The sequence below is a fragment of the Ixodes scapularis genome, unplaced genomic scaffold, assembly GCF_016920785.2.
Source record: "Ixodes scapularis isolate PalLabHiFi unplaced genomic scaffold, ASM1692078v2 PGA_scaffold6__148_contigs__length_123643588, whole genome shotgun sequence".
In the NCBI taxonomy this organism is placed as follows: Eukaryota; Metazoa; Arthropoda; class Arachnida; order Ixodida; family Ixodidae; genus Ixodes; species Ixodes scapularis.
The window spans coordinates 64,409,577-64,427,520 of NW_024609881.1; the positions used below are offsets into that span (position 1 = coordinate 64,409,577).

Sequence of the window (17,944 nt, forward strand, 5' to 3'; positions counted from 1 at the left end):
TTCTATCTGAAAAGTTGTATACAACGTGACAAATTATATAAAATGTTTCACTATTAAAACAAAAATATATGATGCAGAACAACTTGAAAGTATTTTCCGCATTTCTGTAGTGAAAAACCAAAACACAAAATCTATAGAAAGAAATATCTTGCTTTCAGGAGCGTGATGCCCAGAACACATCTTCCCACTCTCGGTGTGCTGCATCTATACCTTTCTCGCGAGCACCTGCTTTTTTCGTGCCGGCTGCAACACGTTTCTGCCTGCAGCATTTCCATTTGTTGTGCTTTTACCAGTAAAAATAAATGTGACTTTCAACAAACATTCAAGGATTGTCAAAAGTATATAAACACCTATTTACGATATATTATTTGTTGGAGTTCTGCTTTGTTTCTGTTACACCATATATATTTTTTTTTTTCAACAGGGTGCCGAGATGTGCAAATCTGTGGGGAACTCGCTAAAACAAACAAATCAAAAAGCGATATAGCTTATAGCGTGACATATGGCTCAAAAAAGGGGAGTTTGATTACATCTACGCTCGAGACACTTCCGCGGTAAGCACTGTCACAGATGGGGCATTTGGCATCGCCGAAAAGAGCGTGGCGGATCGCGATGGATGCTCCTACCGCTAGAGGGGAAGTCGTGGTGACAGTGGATGACATCGAACGTCTTGGTTGTTCCAATATGAACGGGAGTGCGAAAAGTTACTGTAACGCTGGGGCGGACCTGGAACAGACACTCAAGGAAAACCGGATGGCCTACCTCAGGTGAGCTTCTGGGTACCGTCTAGAATCCAGATATTCGTACCAGAGGAGGTCAGGGACCTCCTCTAGTACGAGTTGGACCAAATTTGAACTTATTGACAAAACTTCGACTGAAGTTTCGACTTTTGTGCGCATGTGCGAAAATCGAAATCCAGCAGACGGCACTTAGCGGAGAAGTGTAATCTTTGTTGGGTATATATTTTATTATTTGGCATTATTAGACCAACCAAAGCGTTAAAAGCAGACATGTTGTTTTTATGTTGTGCACATATTATACGAATTTTATAAATATAATTGAAATAAAATTGTTGCGTACAGGTTGAGCAAAACATCTACAGAAGATAGCTCATTGAGTTTTGAGAGAAGTTCGAAGTTTCGACTAACCAGTCGAACCTCAGTTTTGAACAGAAGTTCGTAATATTCCTAGAAAATTAAGGGGTAACCTGAATCGACGTGACGGCAAGAATATACGATGTCTGCTCTGTCGCGAACTTACTCGAGGAACTTCTTTATGCAGTTATGAAACAGTTTCAAACTTACAAAACTATATCTCATTGAGAGCAAGGATTCATTCGAAGCACAATAAAAATAAGTTTTGAACCACTTTACGCGGAGCGCAATTTCGTCTGCTCCTTTCACAGGGGTTGCGCTGATGCCAGAATGCCGGTCTCTTATTGGCTGATAAAAAATAGTGGGTACACCTCAAGGCACATCACATCAAGGCCTATCGACCTTCCTTTTAAGCAGAGCCAATCAGATCTCAGCGCCGCTCAGTCGTCACCACAACCCCTGCGTTAGAAGCAAGCGCTCTTCGCATTAAACTGGAATGTTTCTGCTACAGCTCTTGTTGATCGTGGTGATCATGAAGCTTTCTTTTCAGTACAAGCACTACCCAAAAGAGTAAAAGGCATACGCATGACGTCATGTTTAGTGGATTCCTCATTCGCCCAAGAGGCATTCACGCTGAAGTACCATGATAGTCGCCGCGAAGAGGCAGACGGATCTATTTTGGCGTCATCGTGTGCAAGCGTCCCGCTCCTTGTGAGAGGCTGGAAGTCGAGCTAGCGGCGATGGTGAGGCTAGCTAAGCGGAGCAGCGTGGATTTTGTACTGATTGACGTTTGAGGGGGGGGGGGGGGGGGGGGGGGGGGGGCGGGGGCGCAATCTTTGTCTTCTGGGTGGTAATAATACAATACAGGAGAGTCACACGGTGGCCGAATCCCCAATGAAAATGCCATTGCTCGCAGTTACATGACTCAAATGTCTAACAAACGAAACGACGCATCCCCTCTTGAGTTTCGAGGACTAGGCAAGAGACGCGGGAAAACGATAAGAACGTCGATTTTTCCAACTGGGCATTACCGACTGGCTGCAGGTGAAGGTGTATAGGAACGCGCAGTGGTTTAGTCTGCAGCGCTCTGGTATTCAGAAAGCACTGAATTATGGAGTCAAGCTTGAACGTTTAGACAGCCCGGTGCCACTCTGCCTCTCGGATACGGTGACATTGGTTCAAGTCGTGGACGAAACATTTAGCCGGCGCGGAGCTCCTCGTAGTCTGTAGACTTCAGTGCAAAGCTCGTAGCAGGGGTACGTAACGGGAAGCAGATACGTTGATCATACAAATCGAAACAAACGGAGGCAGGAATGGGGCACAGGGTTCTCGGGTTCTCTACCTAAAGCCTCTCATTGAAAACTGAAAAAAAAAGAAAATTCGTAGCAGTGGCCCAAGAGCCTTGGTGTTTTAGTTGCACAGACAGAAGCATACCGTGCCAAAGGAAAAGGGCAGGGACTCGGGAAATACCACGTTCTGGACGGACAAATGGGCGTTCACTTGAAACATGGTCTTTTACATTACTTCATTTTTATTTTTTCATCGGTGCGTTATTTTGCTATCGACATGTTTATAGGTTTATTGTTTTTCCGGGCAGTTTCTTTTCCTCTCCGCATTTAGAACACTACTGGGCAGGTGTCAGGCAATAATTCTTTTTATTAAATTAGTTCATAAAAAAAGCGTTTTGTGGCCCGGTACCACACCTACGTTGAAGCCATCTTCATCAATAAGCAACCTGCTCATAAGCTGTCGTACTGATTATCCTGTTAAACCTGAAAGCAATTTTACGCTTGGTAGGGTGGCAGTATGGCAGACTGAAAATGTGAATGTATTGAGTTGCTTATGTATGATATTAAAATTTGTAAAACGAAGTTAATGTTCATATTTAAGTTGTTAATTTTATCTATTTTGAGCATACTGCCAGCCCGGTAAGAATGTTAAAAGAAAAACCAGGTTCTGATAATAAAATATTCGCTACAAAACGACAGATATTTGCAGCCTCTACAGCATTCGGTTGCGCATTTAACAAATAAAAAGTTTCTAAAGAGACACAGTTCAAGCGATGATGTTTAATGGTTTTTCTTGTGCTTCGTTTATAATAATGTTATCCCAGATTGCAAACATAACTTATTTGTTATCATTATTAAAAAATACCTATGTTAGAATAGGATTTACCCAGAAGGCCCAAAACCCCAGTTAGTACATTTGTCTTCACACGCAGGTTGCGTCTATTGCCGAGGATACTTCGGGACGTTTCCCAGCGCCGATTAGAGGTAACCCTGCTGGGGGACCAGAAAGTGTCAATGCCGGTTGGTCTCTCGCCGTCATCCCTCCATAAGCTGTGGCATCCGGACGGGGAGATCGCCACCGCTAGAGGTAAGCAATCCAGGAGTTACGAAACATTCAATCGACCTGGTGTCAAACTTGTAGCTCCCCCTAGGCGCCGAAACATTTTTTCGGGGAACTATCTGTGGAATCAGCAAACAGAACTGGTGCAATAAACGCAAGCGAGCAGGTTGTTTGTAGACAATCAACGGCAACTGCGCTGTCGCTAATTCTACAAGAAATACTCTGACCCTGCTTAGGGTTACGAAAAGCGGGGCAAGCTTCTTCCGGAAAGCCGTCCACTCTTTTCACTTTAGTAGAGCGAACGCCAGAGGGAGCGAAAGGAGGCGATGAGGGACTGCTTTACAGCGCTTGCTGTGCTAAAGTGAAAACAGTGAAGAACTTTCTGGGATTAGTTTGCTCTACTTCTCTTAACCTGGAACAGGGTATACGGTAATAAATGTCACTCCACAAAAATGCAATGACCTAGACGCGGAGATGCTTTGAGTTGTCGAGGCGTTCGTTATCACGAGCCCTAATTGAATCCTCAAGCAGTGTTTGGCTCTACTATACGAGCCGCATTGAAATGTATCAACACAACGGGAATGGGAAAGCTTGATGGCGAAAATCTGGGAATCACGCATGGTTGACAGCGCCAATAATGCGACCCCACAATTTTCTTACGAAGGTATGCAAAGGAGAGACTGAAATAAAACGTCCGTTTTTATCCTTGAAATTGCGGGGCGACAAAGTATCTTCCATGGTCAGTGGCGTTGTGTGCGAGAATACATAGGTTCGCCAGTAGCACTAAGGTTGTGTAAACTGAGAAACATTCGTATCCCGTATCATTGCTGGAAGACCAAACCTATTCACGCGAACGCTTCATTGAAATAGGCATAGATTGCGTGATGTGTTCAAGATTACAACTTTCATGTCTGGTCACACGTTGCGTATACATCGCAAATGTAATCTATTATTTCCTGGCGTGTGCGTTCTTTTTCTACATGAGATCGGACCGCAGTCAGTGCTCTAATCCTTCGAAGTCGACCAATCAGCGTCAAAGGTGCATGGCCATTGCTCTTGTCTTCTTTGTGCGGTTTATGCACATATCACCGGCTAAACCAACCACGCACCTTGAGTGCGGCTCGACTTCGAGCTCTTTTTCTCCGAGTGAATGGCTTAAACTGCGACAGGAAATGCACGAAGACGACAAGCAACCTGACGATGCACATTTTGGCGCCGCTTGATTTGCTCCATCACATAGTAGTGTTGAAGGCGGTCGGACTAAAAGGAACGCTAGAGTAAAGATTAAAAAAATAAAAACTTATTAAAAATGTTTTTTTTTTAATTTTTATTTTATCAATAATCACGCCGTTAGGCGCAATTTTGGTGGTAATCCCGGCCCATTCCAAGCCCCGGCCTCAGATCAGTGGCCCCGCCCATAGCCACTGGATTGGCTTGGCTGCTCGATCGAATATGCTCGGGAGCCTATTGTTTCCATTTTCTCGACATCCGGTGCATCTAGTCTGGAATAGTCTGGAAGTTTGACACAGCCTGCTAGTCGTGCGAGCGGACGTGCGGCAACCTCCGGCATCATCTGCTATTCCACAACATCGTCTATCGTCGTCTGCCATGCCCAGACGCGGATATGGAAGCTGCGTATCGGCATCCGCTTTTGCCTTCGTCCGTCTGCTATAGAGAGCGCAAGTTCGTCTGCTTCCTTTACAGGGGTTGTGGTGACGTCAGAACGCCGAGCTCTGATAGGCTCTAATTGAAGGATTGTGGGTAGACCTTAATCAGGGTGATAGACAGGTGGAGAAACGAGAGCCAAATGAGCGTCCGGATTGTGTCCCCCTCGGTTTTCTCTTTTTCTGTGGCGCCATCTATGTGAAGCATCGCGAACTCTCACTCCGGGTGGGAGACCGGTGGCGACCGGCTAAACTGACGGATATGGTTTCTCGTAAATTTTCAGTGAAAGACTGTCGTGCTCCCGGTTTATTTTGCGCACTCTCCCATAGAGTTCCACGCAAATCCGATTCCGATTTTTTTCCTCTCGACGCAGTGCCATCTGTCGCAAATTGGACGTACCCGCAAGCAGACGAGTACACAATTCCGTCACGGCGCTGCGGTAGGGTTTTATGGGCTGTTTCCCCACCTGTCTGTCTCACACCCTGACCTCAACACAACTGGCTTCGGGGTGTATTCACTATCCTTCAATCAAAGCCGATCACAGCTCGGTGTTTTTCTGACGTCACCACAACCCCTGCAAACAAAGCAGACAAACGTGCTCTCCGCATTCCGCCCCTGTCTTAAAACGTCTGCAACGCTTGCAAGACGCGACCATGAAAGCGGCGTTCCAGCGATCTATCATGCACGAGCCACAGTCCAGTACAAGCGACTGTCAGGGTCTGTGACCGAGAGGACTAAAGAAAAGAATGAAAAATTAACAAAATAAATATGTCGTTTTCCAGGTGTTTTTTTTTTTTATTTTCTTCGCATGGCATCCGCGGGGGAAAGGTGGGTAAGCGTCATGGCGCACAACTAAAACGCGACCTGAAAATATTCGTATCGGGAGGCCCGGTGCATTGCGAAACACTGAGCTAATTTATTTTCGAAACAAACTGACGGGAACGAACCTGGACAAACTTAATGCGAGCCAAACGCCCCATTGCCCCCAACCAAAGTGCTCGCAAATTCGTAGCTGTGTAGGTAACCTTTCGGGATTAAAACCTTGGTTGCAATCGCAAAGCTCGCACAGTTCACAAAGCAGCGTTGCCGCTTTTTTGAGAACCAATATCTTTATTCAGCATCAATACGCGCAAAGGAACAGATCAAGCCAGGTCATCCAACATGCAAGGTGTTTCAAATAGCAGCCGGGCTCTTTAAATCCATTGCGAAAATAAGTTTGTTAACCTATCGCGCTACGATTTTCTGCAGCGTTGTACACTGCTGGTGCATTTTTTTCTATAAAATTTGCAAAGAGCGAACTTACCGGAAGAAAAATGAACAAAGATAAAAGCTTCGTTTATTTTTCCTCCGCGTCGTTAACTGCCGGCAAAAAAAAAAAGAAAAGCACCACCTGTAGGCAACGCTCCACAAAAGCGTAGTGCGATAGGTTAAGAAACCGCATTTGGGGTCGATTTGAAGAGCCTGGCCGCTTTTCAAAGCACCATGTAGTTAAAATGGGACGCTAGGCTTAGGTTTGTCCCAGTACCCACGCTACGAACCCAAGCTCTTGCACAGTGCCAGCAGCGCTTCCGTAGGCATCTACTTATAAAGATCGCTTGTTACAAACTACATCGGTTTACGAGATCTTCGTCTAAACACCGCGGTGAACTCAGAATGACTGGCACACATTAGCATAAACGAGCTGGACGAGCTGCTCTCGTTGCTCACTCCCATTGTTTCCAGTACAACTCAGTTGGGAAACTGCCACAAAGCCTGGTTTAAAACCGTGACTTCGATCCGCAGCAGGGTTGAAAGTTGGGCTAGTTGGTAGCAGTTCATGAGAAAATATAAAGCGCGCAATAAACAAGGACGAAAAAGAGAGGACTCGAAAGACAGACGAGCGCTTACTCGCAACTGAACTTTTAATAATATTTGGGAAAACATGAAGATAGTTCCTTTTACCGACTGCACATTGGTTATTCAATCCCCTTCCCTCGGCCCCTTTTACCGGTTCTAATCTACGAAACAAAGGAACCCCTTTTGCTACCTCCCCCGCACCACCCCCCCCCCCCCCCCCCCGCCCCCTTTTAACGTGCGCAGGGCACTGTCGCGGATAAGAGTGCTTCCTCTGCATCTGTCAAAGCAAGTGTCGGGTGACAGATGCCGCCATCACCCAAAGTTTTCGTAATAAAAGCCTATAAAACCTACCGTTCTCTCTGCTCCTGAAATCAAGCTAAAATAATGCTGTTCTTAAAAACAGCAGCACATTCACACCTGCTGCAGTGGACTGCTAAGTGGCCAGACGGAGTGTTACGGAGAGAGTTGCAGTTCTCCCTGAGTTTATCATTAATACAACGTCCAGTCTGGCCTTAGATAGGCCTTACCACAAGACAGCGGAATGCAGTACACGACTCCGACTCGTTTTCGTCCTTGTTTCTTGCGCGCTTTACATTTCGTCATGAGCTTCGATACGTTCTCGATAACCGAACTATTGCCAAACACAACGACGCCATTTCTCTCGCAGCGGCCACTCCGGGAAGTGCACGTCTGCACGTAAGAGTTCTGGTACAACCGCGCAAGGGCGGGTTGCGCCATCTCGCAAAGCCATTTCGCAGTAGCAATACAAATGAACTTTCATACTTTGACCAGTTGCTAAAGGAAGGCGCTGTTATCGTATTTAGTTTGGCCTCGGTGGAGATGAGCGGTCCCGGTTTCAAAGGTGAGTTTCCCAACGGAGTGTTTTAGTAGAGTTGATCACTCCGCAGACGCCGGTAGCCCTGTTCGTTGTCATTTCAAAGTCAAGCGGAAAGGCAATCTTTGAATACTTTTTGAAAACAATAATCACTTGATTTAGATTGCTTGTTTCTCAAACATAAAGACATTGTTGATCGCAATGCTCTTACAGCCCAGAGAGACAATTTTACAACCGACATTTCACACGTCAATCATTTCTTGAACCAATGAGATCTGAGAAACGGTGCTTAGTTTTGTGAGCACCGGGAGACAGGGGAGGGGGGGGGGGAGTAGATTAGGGCTACCACCACTGAATTGCGCATAACAAAAACATTGCACAAAAAAATTTCCAGTAGAGAAATGTACAAGAAAATATAAATCAAACAAAGAATCTTTTTTTTTTTTCACTTTATGTCTCTTTAAAGTGAACCCGAGTTGAAGGAAAGTCGATATTTTCTGACATTACAGCGGCCCACGCAGAGAAGACTCTAATGGTACTGAGCACCTACAGCAGCACTTCTATGGAGGTTGTGAAGAGGGAAGTGCCAGACGGCCTCTTCTGGTTCCAAGTACAGTTCGCCGTTGACCGAGACCTCACGAGGAGCCTGGTGAGACGGGCCGAACGATCTGGCTACCGGGCACTCGTGGTCACCGTGGATTCTCCCGTGCTTGGAAAGAATGTCGACGCAGTAATGCAGCGTTTCTATATGCATGACGGAATCAGGTGCGTGGAGCCTCAGGAGCTTTATTAATTATTGGTATTTATTTTTTACTCATCGGTAGAGCGAAGGCTCGCGCTGCGAAACCCAAGGGTTCTGGTATATATCCGTACTTCTGCCTTTTTCAATATGAATGATTCTCGTGCCAGGCTATCAGTTTACTGCAGTGGGCAAATTTCTTATCTCCAGCGAAGAGACCAGACGCCTATTGCGGATGACTGACTTCCCACTCTCTGAAGTACGCACAGTACATAAGTACACTGTTACTCATTGGTATCATTCATTATCATGTAAATAATGAGCCGCATGAAATCACATACTTCTCTATTCCTTGAACAATCACTAACTTTCATTGAATAATAAATAAATAATGTGACGTGACAAACAGCAAGACGATTTGAATATTCGAAGTAGAGTCCTGAAAATGAGAAAAGAAGGCGAGGCCATGTTCATCGGCCATAGTTAACGCTGGAGAGGGAAACAAATTGAACACATTTCACAGAATGAATCCAAGGGGAACTTGAAGTTAATAATAAGTTTAAAGTCACTTCCAGGCAATTGGAAAATCCTAGGTATTAAAAAGAGCTTTACTGTCAGGGTGTAAGGCATATTCCTTTACAAGGAAGTCGTAAAGGGGGCATTATGTGTATATACGCTACCCAAGTCGGAGGGGACTGAGTGACTCTAATCCCTTATCTTAGCATAGCTTATAGTTGGTGCTACAATGTAGGATGTCGTGATGAAAACGGGCCCGTATATTGAAATAAACTGCAATCTTTAACATGCATCATGCAGCGGCGGTTACATGACAGTATACAATGCCCACCTCCAGCTAGTCAATAAACTGTGATTAACATATCAGCTTCGATTCCCCAATCTTCTTTTGTGCGCCGCCAGTTTGGTGCGTAGTACAGGGCAAGCGCACTCGGTTATAATAACAATTCGAAAATGAAATTTTCTTAGTTTTAGATAGAGTATTACAAAGCTCTGTCACTGACTGCCTTAATATTTTTGGAGGAAGGAACTTAACTTTGCGCGATGTCAGATAAAACTTCAAAAAACTGGTAACAAGCACCAAGTCGGCTAACGTTTCGCTCGGAAGAGCATTGTATTTGGTGGCTATATGTCCTCCCTCATGGAATTTGACCAGGTTAAAAATTAGTGAATGTTAGAATAGGACGCCCCAGCGGTCCCGCAACCAGCTTGAGGTGCTGCACTCTGGATACTTGAAATGTCCTCGCACAACCAGTGCGATACCATAAGATTCTAAGAAGACCAAGAACCGTGAGGACTATACTAAAAGTCTCCATTGAGACCGAGGTCACTGGTTTCTGAAGCGCGAGCTCCTGGTTCGGTGTACCGAGCTGCGGTGCGCTACTAGTACAAATACATAGTATCTGGAACGCGTTGCCGGCTGTTGGTGTTCAGAGTCTTATTCCGCCCATGAACCGAAAATGGTCGTAAAGTGGCAAAACATGGCGTCACTGACGCCGGAGTGTCACGCTGTCGGATTGCATGCCGCGGTCCTGGCTGTTGGGCGTAGATGTCCTGGCAACAAAGCAATAGCAAACGAGAGTGTCGCTGTCGTCGCGGTATCCCAAACCCCGGCTTAATAAGCTTCCGTGGACTGTCAAGCTGAGATCAGCCCGCAGCAGAATAGGTGTGTGCCACATATACCACCGCCGCTGTGACACCACCAGGATCGCGGCCGGAGAAAACATGACAGTTCTGCGACGTGATCAGCCGGAGATCGAGGGACCGCTTTTTTGGACCCGGTAATCACATTTATCAATGACGCCTTCCAGGAACAATACTAGGACACAGACGACATGAGGTCGGAGAGAGGTCAATATGTACGGGTTTGCAAACAGAGTGCTGGACCATATATGCTAGCATACTGTTTACGAAATAATGACATCACCTTCATCGCTCCAAAAGCCTGTCAGTGATTGTGCCCAGTTCTCAGACACGTGCTGCTTGTTTGTAAACAGTTTTGTCACTTTTCCGTGCTAGAAAAGTTATATTGTACTTTGTCGTCCTATGAACTTGCTCTGGTGATGACTCCCGTCGTCCCGAAGACTTGTTATTCGCTGAATCACGACGTGGTTTTCTTATGAGGGTGATGAGCTTCTGCGTAAGGAGTTGCCACCCCCCTCCCCCCTGCCCTCCGCTTGCTGATGTTTCTGAGTGAGCTGACTTCGGGCATGGTCCATAGAGGCGGAGGTTGCAACGGCTAATACTCAAGGTCGTAATCTTGTGTGTATAGAACGAGGATTTCGTGGCAGCCGTAATATTACGGTGTCGTCAAAGTAATTAAAAAAAAAAACAAGGAGCTGCAGTCGCCCACGATTGTCTATAATAAATGTTTTTTTTTTTGTATTTTGATCAGTGGACGCGTGTTAAATGTTTGGCGTTAAGTCGACTTGTCTATAGCTTGACCTTCGACACCTTTATGTGAAGAAGGACCCTGAATACATACTGTATTAACCCTCATTACCAAACTTGTAAGAAAACAGACCGCTCATGTCGTTTTTTTTGTTTTTTCTCTAATAGTTCATGGCTACTTGAATTGCGATTTGGTATCGTCATTGAAGTTTCATGGGCCTGCTCGTCTGTTCAGAGACTCATGCATATTTTACCCTTTTATTCAATCTAAACTATCATCACCGGTAATAAGGCAGGTTTGCTCAAATAACCGGATGAGTCGTGTTGATGCATTTTTATAGTATTATTTAAAAAGAGAAGCATATCGCATATGTTTCAACTTTAGTCATTGAGTGTATTTTCGATGCGTTATTTTAGTGATTGTTCTGGAGCACGAGACAAAACAAAATGACAATGGCTGTTATTTTATTTTTGATAATAATGATGTTGAAAAATTCGGCCTCAAGACCGTTCGTCCTTTAAAAAGTCAGCTCTTACCGCTCATTCACACTGGAAGCGGATCCGCGTTCGCAAAGCGGTTGCGAACGCGGTTGTATAAAGATCCACTACAATTGCACGCCCACTCAATGACATCAAGTGCGCGTGATATTGTACTGAATCTTTAAACAACCGGCGTTCGCAACCGCTTTACGAACGCGGATCCGCTTCCAGTGTAAATGAGCGGTAACTCAGGGTATCGTAATGAAAACGCCGTCGACAAACGCGGAAAGTTTCCACAGCGCGTTTTCAACGCAGATTCGAGAACCTGGAGGCAAGCCCGGAAAACAAATCTGCCAACGTGAAAGCGATGGTGTCGGTGAGAGACGCCCACATCGACCCCTCGCAGTCTTGGGATGACATCACCTGGTTGAAGAGTATTACCAGTCTACCTTTGGTGCTCAAAGGAATCACTAATGGTGCGAACTTGCAAAGTATCCTTACACCTCTCGTGTTGATTTGAAACTTTGGTTTTTGGTGTAGAAAGGAAAATTGGTGCCTTCTCAATATTTAAATTACGTAATTATTCGAGCGCTGAAAATAATTAATTCTCTAGAATCTATACAATCTTTTATATTCACATTTTTTGTTTATTAATTATTATTTTAAGGTTTGGAGGCATTAAATAGCGAATAGAGATCTGCTCGATCTGCAGAGATACTCTAAAGCCGGTTACGGACTGACCGGCATTCGCATGAATTTCATGACTGGATAACGTGACGTGATACACGCCTGGGTTAAACGTACCGAGCTAAGATGTTTGTTACATAGAGAGAAAATATTAAAGCTGAGAATTGAAATTATTAATGTTTCGATGTCAGAAAAAAAAACACGAGACGCACTCTGTATTTTTAAAACAGATGGTATTTTAATGGATATTTCACCGTTGTGGTTAACTCGATGTAGATGCATATCTTGGACACTAAACGCAGAAAACACGATTTAGGAGTGAGGGCATTTTACAACTTAAGTATGACGCTTGCTGAAATCGCCAAAGAACAGGAAATGTACATTTTACCCATTGGTTCCCCAAATACAAATATGGCTACACAGGCTGCCCGCCAGAAGAGCGTCGAGCATGACTAGACGCAAAAGCTTGGGTCTAATAGGGTTCTTCTCCGAAGCGTCAGTAAGTGCCGAAGGACATTTATTCGGCTTTTATGTGATGTTTGTCCTGTTCACCGCATAATGCTAAAAGTACCAAACAAACGACAAAATGGCCCATTACCTTCCCAGCAACCCGGGGTCAAGCCTGGCACATATTTGCCTACTCAGTAAAAAGCGTGCCGGGCTCTGGCCAAAAGAAAATCCAAGGTTTTACGTTAACGTTCTTTGGGCGTTCATAGTTCTAAAAATTGACACGCAAACACCAAATTTTGGAATAAAAAACTGTGGTACTTCAGTAATAAAATGCAGCAATGTGTTCGTAAATATAACTATGAATATGATATATTTATAAATATTGATTTTGTTTTAACGTTAGAAGGAGAAGCGTTACCGAACAAACGTTTCGGGAAGTCTTCCCAAGTCACTTGTCTAGTGAAGCTTTTGCTGCTGTTCTAGCTTTCGTCTACATTTATATGCTTCGATTGTATTCGCAAATATGAGTGTACCGATCTAGCTTTCTTACCTTTCACAGCGGAAGACGCGGAGGAAGCCATCAGTCGCGGCGCTTCAGCGATCCTCGTGTCAAACCACGGTGGTCGCCTGCTGGACGGGCTCCCAGCAACCGTACGCTCCATCTGGCAAAGTCTTACTTTATAAATACTGCTATGCTTTAAATTTTGTAGACGAACGTCGATGATCGGGATGGAGATATTCCGTGTCTCCCAAGTACGAGGGCTGTTCGAGAAGTAATGAGGATGCTTTTGTGTTTTATTGTAAAGAGCTAGATGCGCAGTATTGTGATCATATTTGTAAAGGTATATAGATCCACTAGCTTAATCCTGGAGTTGGAAGATCATATTATTTATCGTTTTGTCGCAGCGAGTGATGGCGCCCGAGAAGTGTTGGCATATGGCGAATGGCAAAGTCGTGCTTGTCAGAGTAGGGAAGGCATTTCGTGATTGATCTTTGCCTTGACCATTAAGGAGTAGGGATTGCGGCGTAGCTCTTTTAATATAGTCCGGAGTAATCGCCGTGGAAATTCTGTGTGTTCGTAATTTTAAAATATCTACACGCAACTAAAGTTTTTACAAGGTGAAAATAAAATGGCTAGTTTACACTATAATTGAAAAAAGTGTACACTTTTGTGTAACGCGAAATTAGAGCGCAGCTCATAATGTTTCTTCTTTTCGGACATACTATGGTAATTATCAGGAGAGAGATACACAGATCTCGTGTGTCTTTTTTTTTTTTTTTGCTTTATAAATGTGTTAATAAAATGCCGTGAATGTTGCACTATGAGGTTTCTGAAGCTGAGTTATACGACCAGGGTTACATAGGAGGTTTGATTGAAAAGTTTCCGGAATCACCGTTAGGAAGGTTTTTTTACCAAAATATTTTTGTGGCGCTGTGTTGGGCACCGTTTCGTATAAAATGACCACAAATGTCTCATTGATATCTAAAAAGTAGGGCTTTGACAACCATTCTAGTCGAGCAACCAGGAACATTTTCAACGATGAATGAAAACAAAATTCGAACGTTCACTAATTTTTTTTTTATTTGGAGAGAAAAACTGTGATGTGGTGTAAATCATATCATTTCGTTCTTGGGAAGTCACCGCCTTCGTTTTCCACTGCGAGGTTTTGCGTTTCCGAGTTCAAGAGTGGTCGTACGGACACAATTGATGAACCACGGTCAGGACATCCAAAAACGGCTACCACACCATAACTTGAGGATAAGATCATGACTTGCTTTTCTAAGACCCCCGCATAAAAGTGAGTGAGACTAAAGAAGCAGTCGGCATCACTTCTGAATGAGTTGTTCGTATCTTACAAAATTAATTGTAATTAAAAAGGATCGAGGTACACCTAAGCATCTCTTATGAGTTGTGAATGCGAAAGCATGTACATATACATATCATTCTTGCTCTACGCGGGTTGGCGCGCTGACTGGCGCTGACCTGGCGCTGACGGATACGCAGCGCCGTAAAGTGGCCGGTTTTTGAAACTGACGCGTAACGTCAGTTTCAACGACTGGCCACCTTATGGCGCTGCGTATCCGGCGAATGGGAGACTGGTCAACGCGCGCCAGCCAGCGGGATCGAAGCGGTTTAAAAGGTGCCATGGCGAACCGGCGAATGGGAGCTGGCTTGACTTGAAGAAGGATTTAAGAGCCTTTTATCGTGGTTTGAACGCTGATGACGTAGGCTCGCGCCATGAGACAGTAGATGCCTTCCCATTAAAATCTTTCTGCAAGATCGCTGCCGTACTTGACCAGTCCGGAGCAAAAACGCATTCCAGTCGAACGTCAGCCGACAGTTGGCAAGTGTTTCAAGCAAATCCAACAAATTTCAAGCGACGATTGTAACTAGAAACGAGGCCTGGGTCCAGAAAAAAATCAAACGAAACATTAGACAGGGCCCGGTGAATCCGCTCAGAGGAAAACAAATATCATTCAGTTAATTGGCAAGGTGATGGCATCCGTTTTTTTGAGACGCCAAAAAAATTTTTCTATCTTGAAAAGAGAAAAAAAAAACAGTTTTTAGCCAATAATGCATAACACCTCTGGACAAGCGGAAACACGTAATTAAAAAAACACGCCCGGAAATTGTCGAGAAACAAGTGGGGTTTTACCATGACATTGCACCCCCCCCCCCCCCCAATTCAAGTGTAGTTGCTCACTAAAAACTAACAGAACTGAATCTCAAACACCATTCTGCATGCACCGTATTCACCTGATTTGGCTCCCTCGCACTTCCACATACTCCCGAAGCTCAAGATCTTCTTGGATGGAAAAAAGTTTTTGTCGAATGAGGAGGTGATGGAGACCATGAACAGTTTTTTTGGGGATCTAAAGAACGTCACTTCCCGGAGTGAATGGAGAAGCTGGAGAAACACTAGACGAAGTTTGCGTGTTTTGGGGGAATTATCTCGAAAAATAAAGTATAACGTAAATCAGATATATATTGCTTTCGTTTTCATAAACGAAACTTTTCAATCTGCGCTCGTAGAATAGGAGGCTAATCGTAACGATCATTAGAATAATTAAATGAAATTCGTTAATCAGCGTTTTAAATAATGAAAATTGATATACGGTTTCAATCAGAAACTATCTGAGCGCCATCGAAAAACACTAAATCAGTAATTTTCAGATAGACTTTGAGCGCATGAGAAGCGTAGTAGTGCACTGAAGTTACCACTCGTGGAGCAGGTGCAAGGCTAGCGGTTGCGGAACGCGGATGAGCAGAATATCATCGCGTTCGGCCATTGCTAGCTTTGCCCCTGCTGCACGAGTGGTAACTGCGGTGCGCGCCCAAGTTTCCCACGAGCTTCAAGTTGTTCTAAAAAGAGCTGATTTAGTGGTCATCGATGACGCTTTTTTAGTTTCTAATTGGAACCATATGTCTATTTTCACGAATTAAAAGGTTAATTAACAAATTTGAAATAATTACCCGACTTATCACAAAGGTTAGCCTCCCATATAATACCAACCTGGCAGTATAACTCACCTCCACAAGCCGCATAAATTCAACTTTCACGACTTCTCTTAAACAAATCTGCAAATCTTAAAAAAAACTATATATATCTATATATTAATGTATATATATTATGATTCGTTGTTTTTCTTTGAGTGCAGGCGAGAAAGGAGGAGAAGGGGGTACGGTGGGTGCCCTGTTCGGTATCAGCGAGACGCGTCAAGGCGCATTTAGTGAAGCAGTGCCCCGTGACGTCCCGTGGTGCAACGCCCGCAGCGTTGCATTATGGGTCACTTAGGTGCAAGTTCTCGCATATAGCGGTTACGCCGACGCCGACGGCAATTTCGACACCGACGCCGCTATATCATTACTCATTCCTTTTTATCGGCCGTCGTAGATTGTGCAGTCACGCAGGAAGCGTGTGATGAGTGCACACCCACACATGACGTCACGGTTACGCGTGATATACCGACGCCATGTGATGCCATGGTAAACGTCACCAGATATCTTCAATTGTGAAAAGGATTGGATACCTTCTCTCCTCCCCTCCCCCGTTCTCCCATCGTTTGAGGTGCAATCTAGATTGTTGTGTTAAAACCGCGTGTTCCATAGAGGATGGTGAAATATCTAGACGCTGTGCTTCGAGACATAAGAATTCCATAGAACACATTGGTACCATAGCAGCCCTCTCCCCGAAACGGTGGCGCGCTGAACGGCGAGCCGTTGGGGGAGAGGGGTGTACTGCTCGTGCAAGGGGCGTCTATGGGCAGTTTCGTAACCGAGCCAATCTAGCAGCGTTGTTCATGGTTTCGACTGATGGCACGGTGCAACGTTTCATCATAAAGTCAAGTGATTTCACAGTGTGACATGACTCTCGAGGTCACTTGATCTCGAAGTGTCACTCAATGTCATCGTTTTACATGACCTATACAGGGTGTTTGGTTTTTAATTCGTATAGTTATTGCTTTAAAACCTTCGTGATTGGTGCACTTTTGCGGTTTCTTCGGTTCTATAAATATTTAAAATATACTTATGATTTTAATTAGGCGCTTTCTGAGCGTCATCGAACACGCTCGCATCAACCAATTTTCTAAAATATTTACGGACGTGGGAAGCGAGGGGTTGTGTCAACTTGTTACCACTCGCGCAACAGGCACAAGACTATCGGAGCCTAAACGCGGATACTATACGATTTTCATCCACGTCTTCTTACTAATCTTCACTAGGGTACTGGATGGCGCATTTAGTAAACAGGCATGAAGCCACTAGATTTAAGCGGCTTGTCCAGGAAATGAGCGCTTGAGAGTCTTTCCAACTCTTTAGAGCGTTTGCTCAAACATTGTCTCAGGCTGCGGGCTTGCTTTCGTTATCTCAGGACAGCGCACTTGTTGCGCAAGGACAGCTCATGTGGGCTTGAGAAGTCTACTGGAAAGCCAAGCAATCTGCGAGAACTTGTAGATTCGAGCTCAGTTGATCAAGTGTGGATATCCCTATTCAAACGCCTCTAGATAAAAAGCTGAAAGGTATTACTAAAGCCCATGTAAAAATGCAAGAAACTGTGACCCAAATCATTGAATAAATGCTCTATGAAATAAATCCAAACAAAACACTGGACTTTCGGGATAAGCATTAAACTTCTCAATGGGCTCACTCGTGCCCGGCATGGTGCATCTCTAAGCAATATCCAACCTCATATAGTACAAATCTGTTCGTTTTCACACCATTAGCCTTGTGCCTGTTGCTCAAGGCACAAGTGAGAATTTTGGTGCACTCCTCGCTTCCCACGTCCATCAAAACCTTTTAACATCTACTGATTTAGGTGTTTTCAATGACGCGTGGCAAGTTTCTAAATAGAGCCATATGGGTAAGTTCACAAAGTAAAAGTGAATTCTAAAATTTTAGGT

General features: G+C 44.5%; 1 protein-coding gene across 1 annotated transcript in view; it reads left to right on the forward strand.

Moving 5' to 3' along the window:
• The first annotated feature begins 570 nt into the window (after nt 1-570).
• Nucleotides 571-17,944, forward strand: part of LOC8052104 (hydroxyacid oxidase 1) — a 33,034-nt gene continuing 15,660 nt past the window's right edge. Inside the window, exons 1-5 of the mRNA XM_040212273.3 lie at nt 571-767; nt 3,316-3,470; nt 8,289-8,544; nt 11,720-11,880; nt 13,101-13,192. Coding sequence (XP_040068207.2) covers nt 571-767; nt 3,316-3,470; nt 8,289-8,544; nt 11,720-11,880; nt 13,101-13,192 — 861 coding nt within the window. The remainder of the gene's footprint in view (nt 768-3,315; nt 3,471-8,288; nt 8,545-11,719; nt 11,881-13,100; nt 13,193-17,944) is intronic.